Source organism: Lontra canadensis, unplaced genomic scaffold, assembly GCF_010015895.1.
Source record: "Lontra canadensis isolate GAN:19392208 unplaced genomic scaffold, GSC_riverotter_1.0 scaffold3, whole genome shotgun sequence".
NCBI lineage: Eukaryota > Metazoa > Chordata > Mammalia > Carnivora > Mustelidae > Lontra > Lontra canadensis.
The window spans coordinates 37,136,839-37,149,767 of record NW_022630997.1 but is presented as its reverse complement, the minus strand read 5'-3'; the positions used below and the strand labels follow the sequence as shown (position 1 = coordinate 37,149,767).

Below are 12,929 nucleotides of genomic sequence, written 5' to 3'. Positions count from 1 at the left end.
GCTCCCTTCCCTTAGCCTCAATTTAAGACAACACCACCTTCAAGTGGAAAGGAAGGAGCAGAACATCTGACCCAACTGCTCGCACACTCCAGATGGAGAAACTGAGGCCCAGAGAGGCCCGGGGCACAGACCAGGGCACACAGCCAGGCCTGAGGGCCATGAGTCCTGCTTGCCAGCTGGCTAAAAGGGCGGGTGGGGCAGCGAGCTGTTTCCTCTCCCAAGCCCCAAGGAACTCCGGCCATGGAGGTGAAAGGCAAGCTGCTCTCAGACCTTTCCCTGGCCGGCCTGCGGGGATGGGTCGGCACAGAGGCCAGGACACACCGTGTTCCCACCCCTCTGGCTGCGGAGGCAGGCCTGGCCTCGGGCTTCCCGTTTGTAAACCGAACCCGGAACAGGGAAGGAGGGCAACATGGATGACCTTCGCAGTCCCGCTTTCTTAGGGTCCAGACACCAGCTACTGAAAGACCACCCCAGAGCCCAACATGCGGAGGGCACTTGGTCACTCTGGGCACCTCTTTCTGAGTCCTGCTGCCTTTAGCTGGAGGGTGAGGCCCAGCAGGAGTGGCCCTTCATCAGGGAGCTCCGAACTCCCTAACAGCCATGCTTCTCCTCCTGGTGTCCCATGGGCCACCTGCTCTTCCCCCCTCTAATTCTACACTGGCTGTCCCCCCAGGGTGCCCTGTGTCCATCCAACCTCCTCCAGGACCTGGCTCTTGATCTGGTCATACCTCTGGTGGTGTGGCCTTGAACCCATCCCTTCCTCTTACTCAGGCCTCAGATGCCCCTGCCTCCTCCAGGGGCCTCCTGGACCTCATGGCCATAGCCTTGTCTGTCAGGGCTAGGCTGGGTGGGGATCACCCCGTCACTCTGCTGCCCTTGACTGAAGGAGTTCTGAAGCCTCTTCATTTCCCCACAGGGCTGGACATATCAAAAGGCAAAAATTCTGCAACATTCCGTCACCCCCAGAGCCCAGACCGTTTCTGCCATCCCCCATACCTGCCACTGTCCTGGGTGCAAATTGTCAAAGGCAGAGAAGGGTCTGGGAACCCTACTCGACAGATGAGGCGGTGAATGCCCTAACACCTTAAGGATTCAGGCTGGGGGGTCTCTGATTTGCCACAGACGAAGTGGAAGGCACTCTCACCCCAGATTAAGCCACTATGGGCACTGGTTGAGGGCAGCCCCACTACTGTGGTGGATAGAAGCCACTGGGCCCAAATCACCAGCCTGAAGGAAGAGACCACCTCTCTCTCCTCCCCACTCCCAGCAGCTGGCAGGAAGTGTGGGATCCTCATATCATATCTGGGGGACGGAGCATTGGACTCCTGCCCATTGCTGGAACTTCTCTGAGGCTCTCTCTTGGCTGTTGGGGAAAGTTAGTGGGGAAGATGCTGAAATCTATTCTCATCCTGCTTGTGTCTTAGACTTCACTGGATCCTTTCTCTTTCCTGGTCTTTTTATACTTGCAAGAACACTATTTGGATGGGCATTATTGGCTCCATTTTACAGAGCTGGAAACTGGGGCTCAGAAAGGCTGAGTAACTTGCCCAAGGTAAAACAGCCAGCATGTGGCTAAGGGAGACTCACACCCAGATCAGCCAGCCTGTTACATTTCATCTCCCACATGGCCTCCAGGCTTGGCTTCTCCTATAGTAAGGAGAGCCAAAAGAGAACACAGGGGTGGACCACTCTCCCTGGGCCTGTGACTTCATATCGCCAAGCCCCTCAGGCCTGGCAAGATGAGGCACCACCTTCTCTGTGCTGAATGAAGGGTCTGGGTTCTCGGGCTGGGGGTTCTGTAGAGGGACCTGGAGGGTGCAGGCCAAGACTTCCAGGGCTGACTCAAACTGCCATACGCTGTTGGCCCTCCCAGGATCAGAAGAGGGTCCCAAGGGAGGGAGGCAGAAAGGGGTTAGGGCAAGTGCAGAGAAGCCTGCTGTCGGGAGAGGAAACCAGTGCAGAGAAGAGAGGAGAGACAGCTGGCAGAGGTGGAAACACCCACAGAAAAGGACACGGCGGTGGGCAAGGCCATGACAAGGGGAGCATTTGAGGAAATGTGACCAGAGCAAAGGCTGAGTCTTGCCCGAAACCCGAGGCCAGAGATGGCTCTGAAGGGCCCATGGGGCGGGGGGTGACTCTCTGATCCTAGTTCCCAGCTCTTCTTTCATCAGCTGGACAACTGCTTTCTCAGCCCAAAATGTCACCCCACACCCCCTTCCAGACACACGGACACATGCACACACACGTGCACACACATACGCACCCACACCCTTCTCTTTAACACAAGAAACCATTCATTTCACAAATGGCTCCACCCATTCTCCAAGGGGATCTGCACTTCTTCTACCCCTAGGTTCTGTCTGGGGCTCCAGCCCCCAGAGTCACACCCCTCCCCCATTCCCAGGAACAGGTGGATGTGTACTGCGCTCGGGGAGAGGAGACCACCCATTGGCTGATGGGAAAGTGAACTCGCATCTTGACTAAAGATTTCTCAGGTGTGGTCAGAGTGCAGCTTGGTTCCTGTGGTCCAGGAAGGTTGCAGGGCTAGCCATCACCAGAGGCAGCAACCCCTCGCCCAAGAATGCCCAAGGGCTCCACAGCCTTCTAGATGCCCATTCAAACACAGTTCCCCGTACATAGTCGGAGCTCAATGAGAGATTCTAACTTAAATAAGCCGTCTGTGTGCCTTTTGGGGGGGGAGGAATGGGGAGAGAGAAATGAGGAAAAGACCCAGAGAGGGAGGAGCACAGTGGTGGCAGGACACACAGAGAAGTCCCAGGGAGAGCCTCCCTCCAGACTCCATCCCTCCAGCTCCTGCCCAGCTCACGGCTCACCTGACAGGTGCCCACATTTTCCAGCCGTATGCCCTCCGCCCAGCTAGAGCATAAGCACTGGAGACCAGCTGCCTCTCGCTCTAGAATGTAGTCGTGGAATGAAAACAGAAAGCATGAATTTGATAACCTAAGGGCTGAAAGGGACCCCAATATTCAGCCAGTCCAAGGGCACCACTGAGGTCTGCAGCCCCTACGGCAGGTGGCCTCGGTTTGGATCTGTTGTCGTCACGGGGGGGTGCCAGGAGCCCGTTGAAATAACAGCAAAGGTGTGTGTCTGTGTGTGCATGGATGCCTCTGCTCTGTGTGTGAGCATTGAGGAGAACTCTGGTGATATTCAGCTTCTCGAAGAGGTCCAGAGTCAAGAACCATGAGCATACCTAACTTTCTGCTGGAACACCTCTAGGGACAGGGCTTTCCTATCTCCCAAGTCAGCTCTTTTCCAATCAAACAGTCCATAAACATTTTGCCAGTGAGATAAAACAGGAGATAAGAAGCTGAGGAGGGAGCCCCTGGGTGGCTCAGTCGGTTAACTGGCTGCCTTCGGCTCAGGTCACGATCCCGGGGTCCTGGGATGGAGCCCCACATCGGGCTCCCTGCTCAGTGGGAAGCCTGTTTCTCCCTCTCCCTCTGCTGCTCTCCCTGCTTATGCTCACTCTCTATCTCTCTGTCAAATAAATAAATAAAATCTTTTTTTAAAAAGAGAGAGAGAGTGCTCACTTCGGCAGCACATACACTAAAAAGAGAGAGAGAGAGGCTGAAGAGATCATTCATGTTGTCACAAGTCACCCATCTACCTAACCACTTAGTACCTGAACACCGGTCAGTCCCACACACTGACCAGCAACAGCAGGTGGAAAAAGACAGGATTCCCACTCTCAGCATGCTGACAATGTAGACAGACCCACGTACAGCGGATGCTCGTCCGCAGTAGCAAATGCAACGACATGCCTCACCGGAAGCACGTCCCGCTCTTCTGCCACAGGCCGCGGACACTGGAAGGAGGTGAGCTTCCCCGTGGCAGCTGGGGAAGGCCTCTCAGAGAAGAGGCAGCCTCTCGTGCCAGATAGAAGTTGGAATCTGTCAGTTGTTGAGGGCAGGCAAGAGCATTTGAGGTGCAAGCAGCAGTCAGTGCAAAGCTTAGCGCCTTCTCGAAGCTTTACAGTATAGAGGAGGACAGAATAAAAGATGATGCTCCAGCTCACCCACAGCCACATGACACAGACCAAGCCTCCTGAGACCTCAGCTGGAGCCCCAGTCCTGCCACTGATGCCCTGACTGTATTGTCCTCCTCTTGAAGAGCCTTAGTTTCCCCACCTGGACAATGGGGACGTTGCACACCGATTGCGCCATGAGAGAAAAGTGCCAGCGAGTGCTCATGCCCATCCTCTGACTCCCCCAAGCCAGGCTATCCTTGGACTTCCATCCCAGGGAGCCCCACGCTCGGTCTCTGGGGAGGGGCTGGAGCCATGGGTACGACTGAGGTACGGACACAGAGCAACGGCTGGGACCCGTGATGAATGGACCAGTGCCCACCACTCCTCAAAAGGTCTGAGATTGGGGGCAACACATAAGAGGCCCCAGAGCTTGACAGAATGTTCCTGGTGATTGCCTGCCTTGCACTGGGGCCCCCGAGAACAATCCAGGCGACAGCCAGCACAATGAGCCACAGAGCCAGTTCTAGCTGGAATATGGAGGCATTCTAGATGTAGCCCGGCCACCGACTCGCTGAGGGTGACTTGCCAGGCCTGCTTTCTCTTCTAGAAAGAGATGAAGAAAGAGATGCCAAGAAGAAAGCCCTGCCCAAGAGTAAGGGACCATGACTTGGGGCCGTCTTCTCCGCAAGGAGCCCCTTTAGGCGCTGACAGAGCCTGGCTCACTGCCACTGCTCATTACAAATTACTAATCCTGCCTGATCTCTTCCCTCCCACCTGACTCAGAAGGTCCACAAGGTGTGGCCTCCCCTCTGAGTCCAGGCCTGCCCAGTCAACTTACTTTGATGGAGGGAGGATAGGGCCACCTCAGCCTACAGGCCCTCGAGTGACGGCCCTCCTTGCCTGAGTCAGAGCTCAGCTTCCCAGGGCTGGCCAAAGGGGCCAGGCAGCCTCCCAGGCTCTGCTGGTCTGGAAGGCCCGTCCCTCCCGGGACCTGGCGCTGCCCCCTCCCCACCAACACACACAGACCACGAAAGTTGCTAGGAACGAACTCCAGTCCCGGAAGCCCACTCTCAGCCCCACTGAGGCAAACCTCCATCCTCACACGGGCTGGGGCTTCGTCGGCACCTGCGCCCTGGTCAGGCAGCCTGGGCTCACCTGCACCTGTGGGCAGCACAGACGACACACAAAACCTTCACAGGACTGTCAACACCCAGGGGCCCTTGAAAGCAGGACACCTTAGTGGCGCCTCGAAGGGTCTAATAGCCCTCTCTGCAGAAGGGCTGAAGCCCTGTCCATAAAGCCTTGGGACACCCCTGCTGCCTTCAGTGGACAGGCTAGCGCTGCAAAGACGAGGGGGTCTGCAGTGCTGGGGTCGATAGCGCCAGGATCGGGGTGGGGCTGGGGAGAGGGCTTGAGTCAACAGCTCCTGGAAGAATGTCCTGAGGGTTGGAAGAGATGTGCCTTAACGGAGCCATCCCTGGGCCTGGAGATGTTCAGAAGAATACTGTCAAACGTTCTATGCCAAAAACATTCTCTGGTCAAATACTGATGAAAATGTGGGGCTGACGAGAGGGAAATAAGTTTCTATGCTGCAGGACTTCTCAGAGCCTTCACAGTGCTGGGGGTGGGCAGGGGGGGCATTGTGTGTCTCCAAGGGAAGGACAGTCTTTTGCTTTCCAGACAGATTTGACCCCAAAGCCCTTCCCCCAGCCTCCACAAACCATGGTTTCACTGTAAAGCCACGTCTGTCTATCCCTGGAGGAAGACGGAAAGATAACAGCCGCCCTCGGACTCTGACTTGGAGTGGGACAGCCATAGCTCCTCTTGAGGGAGCACAGGTACAACGCAGGAAGGCTTCTGGGCATCCCTCTGAGGGGCCCAAGAGCTAATTCTCATTCTCACAATGAGGGGTATGTCTCCTTTTCTGGAGGTGGAGTCCCACAGCTCCTACACTGCTGTGAATTTAAATTCCAAGCTAATCTTGGCAGGGAAGACCCCCACACCACCCAACCCCCCACTCCCTCTAAGAGCAGCCTTCCTGGGTACCTAAGAGGAGAGCGAAGGGGCTCAGCCAAGAGCCCCCGGAGTCTCTCTTCAAAGACATGTAGTCGTTGCCACAGATCGAGGGTTGAAACTGAAGCTCCAGGGCCCATATTCTAGACCGAGGCCTTTAAAAAACTGCACAAAATGTCTGTCCCTGCTTTGGCCTGGCACCTTTATCACCAGCTGAGAAGCTGAAGAGCCCCCATGGGCATCCAAGATACCTCTTGGTGTCGCTCCTGCCCTCGTACACAGACTCTGCCATCTCTCTGCTCCTGGGGCCAGTGTTCCACTCAGAACCCTTGGCTTATCTTCAGCTTCCAGAGCTGAGGTTCCAGGGGCACAATGGGCTTCTGTGCCCCCATGTCCTCAACCCCCCCGCCCAAATCCCAGCTGCATTCATGGTGTTTTGCTATTGTGGTGGGAGCAGCCTAGGGGTGGTGCGGGAGGGGGTGGGCTCTTGGCACCGGGACCCGCGCAGACAGGCCGTGGTCAGCGGTCAGCATGCAAGTCACATCCGCAGGCACTGCCACCAGGCCTGCCAGGCCTTGTAGAGAATGGCGATGCTCCTGAGTCCCTGGGTCCCTTCACAGAGTCCCCTCCGGCCCACACATGATTTTCTTCTCCAACCAGCCCCTCAGTGGCATTCAGGTAGGTGGGGGGTATTTTTTCATGCCTTCTCAGCCAGTTGCTATTTCGGAGCCATATTAGGTCACTGGCTAAGCCCTGGGCGCAGGAAAGCCCAGGAGCACAGCTGGGGCTCCAAGAGGCTTTAGGAGGCGAAGCGGGTGAGGGGTGAGAGCCAGTGAGTCGACAGCCCAGGAAGCCATCCGGAAGTCAGCCCGCACAGCCCTCCAGCCCCTCCAAGGAAGCCACTGGCCTGTCAGCGTAGGAGAAGCCCCTCTTACCTCCCCCAGCTCGGCCCGTCTGCTTGCGTATGTATCTCTCAAATCCCATCCATACCACCCTAAGGGGCAGCAGAGACTAAATTCAACGAATGTGTAAACTGAGGCAGAGGCAGAGACAGGGCGCTCCCCCAAAGTCAGGTCATAAGAGACTTTTATCTACCATTGCTTTGCATAACCTTTATCAGCTCCTTTTACACTGGCCCTCCTCACAAGGGAAGCTGGGGTCAGCAGCAGCAAAGTGACCAGAGACAGGTTTCACTGAGATCCAACTGGGATCTCATGGAAATGTTAGACATTTCCAACAGAAGTCACCACTTCCTACTCCTACAGAAGACTTTGGATGGCCCCAAACTTCCAAGCCTCTCAGCAGAGACCCCCATTCAGGGAAGAAGGCAACCACTGGGTAGGAACTGGGGAAGGCTAGTAGAGGATGTTTAGGGACACCCCGCCCCACTCGACCTGTGAGGGGTGAGAGTTCATGGTCACACGGGTCATGGCCACTGTCCTCCTTGGGATTCCCACAGCACCCGCACGAAACTACCTACCACTCACGTTGTAACATCTTGTCTGTCTTCTCATCTGGGGCCCTCACTGATCTGTCCCTGCTTCCCCAAGGGCGCACATGGAACTCAACAAATGTTTGGTAAGATAACAACTAAAAAGACCCAGGCAGTGGGGAAACACCCAGAACCTGTACTCCAAAGTCGCCGGTCATTGGAGCCAGTTCCCTGAAGAGGTGGCAAGTCTCTTATAAGAGAGAGGATTCCCAGCCAAGAATAACTCCTCCCGTGGAGAGAGTGCTTTACAGTTTACAAAGAGCTTTGGTAGACAAATGCTTTCACTTGGCACCAAAGGGTGGCTCTCCAGACCCATCTCCCTGCGCTATGCCCAAGGGACCCAACACAGGTCAATCAGTCCTTCTCTCAGCTCACACGGTACTGGCCCACTTCTATGCCTCAGGTCAGTGTTTTATGTCCACATCCTCCTCTGGCAGAGTTGAACACATTATGGGACCAGAAAGGGAGACCCTCTGCCTTTCCCCTCTCATCCTAGCACACTTGCACATTCACAGGCCCTTGTCCCTGACTCATTCAGGACTCTGAGTCTCCCAAACCAAATGCCATGCTCAGGCCCAGAAGGAAAAGGAACCCTCAAGCGTGTCCTCTCCTCCACCCCTTCCCCCTGCACATTTGCAGGGAGAGCTGCCAGAAGACAGATGAGTGAAGGCCACAGAAGGGTATCTGCAATTCCCAAAAGAGACCAGAGTAGATGGGAGGGGAGGAGGAGGAGGAGTCCAGCTGAAAGGAGAGAGGAGTGGTATCTAGGAAAGCTCTGGAGAAGACCTCTGAAAAGGGGCTGGGAGGTCCTGGCAATCTGTGTATTTATCTGGCGAGGAAGACACACTGCCCCTTCCACTTTGTAACCGAATCCACCCAACAGGCAGACTTTGCAAAGCAGCCAGCCCAGGTTTCTGGAGAAGGCACTGGGCAGCTGAAACCTCTCCCCCTGGCTAGCCCCCCTCCCAAGAGCTCAAGAGGATTTCCCTTTCATTTCCTTCCAGTCTGGGAGGGCGGGGGACAGCACAGTCTGTGGGGTCAAGCCCTCAAAAACCACTTCCTATGTGGCTGGGGGAGGGCAAGCAGCTGGAGGATGTATCTGGGGGTCCCTGTGTAAGAACAGCAGGAAAAGCCCTGCTCTCCAGGGTGCCCTTCGGGTCAGCCACCACCGAGGTCGGAGGAGAAAAGATTTTAGGCCCCTGCAGAGAAGCTCAGAGCAGAATCTGCACTCCCGGTCCCAGCGAGCGGTGGCCAAGAGGGGGATGGGGTTGGGCGTGGGAAGGACACTTGGAAGGGGCTCTCCGCCCTGGCCGCGCCCGGGCTGTCTGGAGAGAATCCGGAGCCCCTCGCCCAGCCCGGGCTCCCCCCAGTTCGCTTCAACAGGGCGCTCCGAGCTGGGAGAGGGAGCAAGAGGGCCCCGCCCGCGCCTGAGCTGCTGGGAGCCGGGCTCAGCCGGGAGGTAACGCGCTCCCGGCGCCCCGGGGACATCGGGTGGCGAGTTTGGCAGAGCTGAACGAAGCCAAGCCAAGCAGGGCCGGGCAATACCAAGCCGGGCCGGGCCAGGCCAGGAAGAGCCAGGCGGATAGGAAAAGGCCCGGCGCGCTCGACGGAGGGCGGGGGCGCGCGGGGGCACCCACCTCTCCGCGTTGCAGCTGGAAGAAGCTGTTGAGATAGCTGGAGTGCAGGGGCGAGCCCAGCTGCTCCGGGCGGCCCTTTCCGAACGCCAGTTCTGGGGGCGCGGCGCCTGCGGGCGGTTCGGGCCGAAAGGCATCGAAGGCGCTCGCCTGGTGCGTGTCCTGCAGCGACAGGTAGACCCAGTTGAGTAGCTGGGCGGGCTGGTACACCGAAGCGGCGCTCGTGTCGATGGCCGACAGCAGGCTCATTTTGCGGCGGCGGTGCCGGCCCCTCCCCGGCCGCCCGCTTGCGCCCCCCTCCCCCGCAGCGGAGGGGCGGGCACCGGGGAGCCTGCGCCCACTGCCCACCGCCCGAGCCCCGACGGCGATCGCCCAGTGCCGTGAGCCCTGCGCTCTGCCCGCAGCCACCGCCGCCGCCGCCACCTCCCCCCGACTGCAGCCGCAGCGCGCGCGGGCGGAGGAAGGAGGCAGCGAAAGTTGGGCAGGAAACTTTTGGGCCCGCCCCCTCCGCACCGCCCGCCCCGCCCCGCCCCGGGATCCGCTATCTGCCTCAGTGCTGACCCCTTCGGCAGCCGCTCCCGGGGCGGGCTCCAAATAGACCACGCCCCTTACACACTGTCCTCGCCTTCCATTGGCCGTATCATTGAATATGGAGTAGGGGGGCGGGGCGAGAGAGGAATCAGGGCTCATCTGTGCTTGCCGCGGTCTGCTGGCCTGCCCATTGGGCGGGCCCCTTCCAGGCCCTTCCCCACTCCCCGCCCGCCCACCCGCCCTACTCCCGGAGCCTGCGGGAGCTCAGGACAGCCCCGGCCTAATCAATCTGCTCTTGCTCTGCTTGGAGCTCTTCTGTCTCTCGTTCTTTCTAAATCCACTGCAATTATTTCATTTTCACTCGTTTCTCTTGCCGGATTTTTCTTTTTTCATTCTCTCTCCGCTGTCTTTCAGATTAACATCTCCTGGGTCCCTGTCTCTGTCCGGCTCGTCGTCTTCTTCTGTGGTTATGTCTCTCTTAAGTGCGTGCGTGCGTGTGCGTGTGTGTGTGTGTGTGTGTGTGTGTGTCTTTTCTATTTCCGTCTAGTCTGATGTGTTTCTCTGCCGCTCCTCCTCCCCTCCCAGACACACGCGTGCACACACACACGCCTCCCTCCCTCCCTCCTCTCGCTATCACCGTAGTACCCTCCCCCTCCCACTTAATTCCTTCCATCTGCGGAATCGCTTTGCGGGCCGGCTCCGCCGAGGGGGGCCCGGGTTCCTGCCCCAGGAAGGACTCCCCGCCTCCTTCCCTCGCCTTTCCCCCTCCCCCTCTCCCTTCTCCTATTTCTGCTCTGGGCCGGCCTTTTCCTCCGCCCAGACCCCCCGGCCCCAGCCGAACCCGGTGCTTCGGCTGGCCGCCAGGACCCCAGATGGGACACGGGGAGCTCGGGAAGACGACTGTCACCCACCTTCCAGAACGACCCAGCTACTCCAAGTATGCTTGGGGGAAACCTCCGCCCCCGTCCCCTCCTCGGCCTGACACATCCCGAAGCCCAGGGCCTTCACCCTCTCCGTCTGGGGTAGTCAGTCATCCCGCGCCTGCGCTAAGCCATCGCAACTAAAGGCGAGGTGTTTGGAGGGGACGTCACCTCTCCCATCACACCCTTGGCTCTGGAGCCATTCCACTGGGCGTTCAAGTGCCAAGCTGGCAACCTTCCAACTCAGTGACCTCCGCATGGCGCATAACCTCAGCGAACAAGCCTATTTTCTCCTCTGTAAAATGGGGATGGTCACCATCCTTCCTCTAGGGATGTTTATGAGCTGACCAGTTTGAGTTTGGTAAGCAGAAGACATTCCATAAAAGTCAACTCTCCACCACCCCCTTCACAAGGATTTCTCTCACTACCTACGCAGAGAGCATCTGTGGGTTTTGGACCTGAATGGTCTTCAGGGATGTGTCCCTCTTTCCCACCATATCACCAACCAGGAACCCCTTTGATGATTTTGTCTCAGATCATTCAATGATGTCAAAGATTTTGTCTATCAAACAATCTGTGATTATTAATACAGATGATAGTGCATATCCCAGGTTTATTTTAATTTTTGTTTCTTTATCAGAGACCTATCCCTTTACATTTTAAATCATGTTCAGTCTATTTGTTTAAGCAGAAGGTACACTTTTTAAAAGAAATAAATGTAATAACTCCTGGAAATATTTGGAGTCATCTCTGGAAATCTTTAAGGTGCCAAGATGGGAGGAAGGGGAATAGGATTTGAAACCACTGATTTCGACTTTCCCTGGACATGTTAGAGAAAACTGCTGTTCAGAGAGGGGGCATCTTCCAGTTTCACAAGCAGGCAGCTGGGGAGCACAGAGGAGACCCTGAGGCACCCAGGCCCAGCCCCAAGCTCTCCGTCTCTGGCCCCCACTCTCCTTCTGGGTAAAGGGAGTCCTGTTATGTTATACTGCTGACATTTTTCCCCAGTGTGGGTCACACATTCATACTGTTTCACAGGCTGGGCAGGTCCCACCAGGTATAAGGCAATAAATGGGAAGTAGTGAAGTAGCCTCATGGAGAAGGGCTAGCTACTCAAAACCTTTCTGTCATGGTTCTCAGCCTGAAACTCTGAGTCTGTCACCTGCCTAGAGAGACATCTGCTCGGGGGCTCCCTGCTCGTCAATGATTTGATGCTGTGAGGGCTCTTGTCATACCTGGCAACCATGCTGGTGGCCTCTGCCCCTTTTATCCCCTCTCCACACCCACCCCTGCCCCATAGTTCCTACACAAGGCCTGCTGCATCGAAAGTAGATGATCCCCAAATGTTTGCTAGGTGGAGGGCTGGATGGAGGGTTGGAAGGGTGGCCAATTTTCCTCCCCTTTGAAACCTGAATGGCTCCTCTGGTCTTGTACTTTGCTTCCTCCTCTTGCCCACAGCACACCTGCCCAACACGTGGGCTCTGTACCCTGTAAGTAATCAATAAGTGTGAACAACTGCTGGGTAGTTTCCCTGAGTAGCAGCTGGTTGCCGTGAGGTCAGCCTCTCGGCCCGTCCCAGAAGAGTCCCTGAAACAGCATGTCCTGTGGGATGGGAGGCGATGGGGGTAGATGGCCAGATAGGTATCAGGGGCCTGGGTACCGGGCTCAAAAGACCCACCCAGGCCCAAGCTCTGTGCCTCCCCTCTCTCCCTCATGTACACATCAAGAAGCCTTGCATTAGAATGTCAGAGGTCTTAGCCCAAGCCTTCACTTCAGAGAGAAGGAGGCACCATATTCCAGAGAAGGAAAGAGACTTGCCCGAGCTCAGCCAGGAAACCTAATGGCTAAGTTACCTTCTTGTAATCCACCCACATTCTCATTCCCCCCTCACTGGTCCCCATCTGGCAGTCTCCTGGTGTAGCATGGCCCCAGACACGTAGGTCAGAGGGTACTCCCGGGTGAGACTTAGGTCCCTGTCTCCTTCCATTTCTGGTAACTCTGTCCACCTCATGGTTTCCAGAATGGGACAATGGAGAGCAGATGGGATTTGGAGAGCAGAAACCTGGCCATGGGGCCTTGGGCAAGTCTCTGCCTTCTCTATAAGCCTCCATTTTCTCAACTACTGGCTGACTTGGTCAAGTGAGGATACAAATAGGAAGACGGTGCTTTGCTAACTCTGAATAAGCCATCATTCAAAAGGGAAGTGTGGTATTAATAATTTAAGCAAGAGAAATATTCAGTTTATCTGGAGGGGTGGTTGGAAGGAAAAGCGTGCTTGGAGGGGAGGGTCTGTCCCTCAAGTTCCCCAGACAACAATCTGACAGATGTTTGGGTGAGTTTCAAACCAAGAG

At 56.5% G+C, this 12,929-nt stretch overlaps 1 protein-coding gene across 2 annotated transcripts in view; it reads right to left on the bottom strand.

The window, feature by feature from the left end:
- Positions 1–9,553, bottom strand: part of ZCCHC24 (zinc finger CCHC-type containing 24) — a 56,710-nt gene extending 47,157 nt beyond the window's left edge. Inside the window, exon 1 of one of the 2 annotated variants that reach the window (XM_032838853.1) lies at positions 9,131–9,553. In XM_032838853.1, coding sequence (XP_032694744.1) covers positions 9,131–9,376 — 246 coding nt within the window. In that variant the 5' untranslated portion in view covers positions 9,377–9,553. The remainder of the gene's footprint in view (positions 1–9,130) is intronic. The other variant, XM_032838858.1, reaches the window with a different exon arrangement.
- Between the last annotated feature and the right edge of the window lie 3,376 nt (positions 9,554–12,929).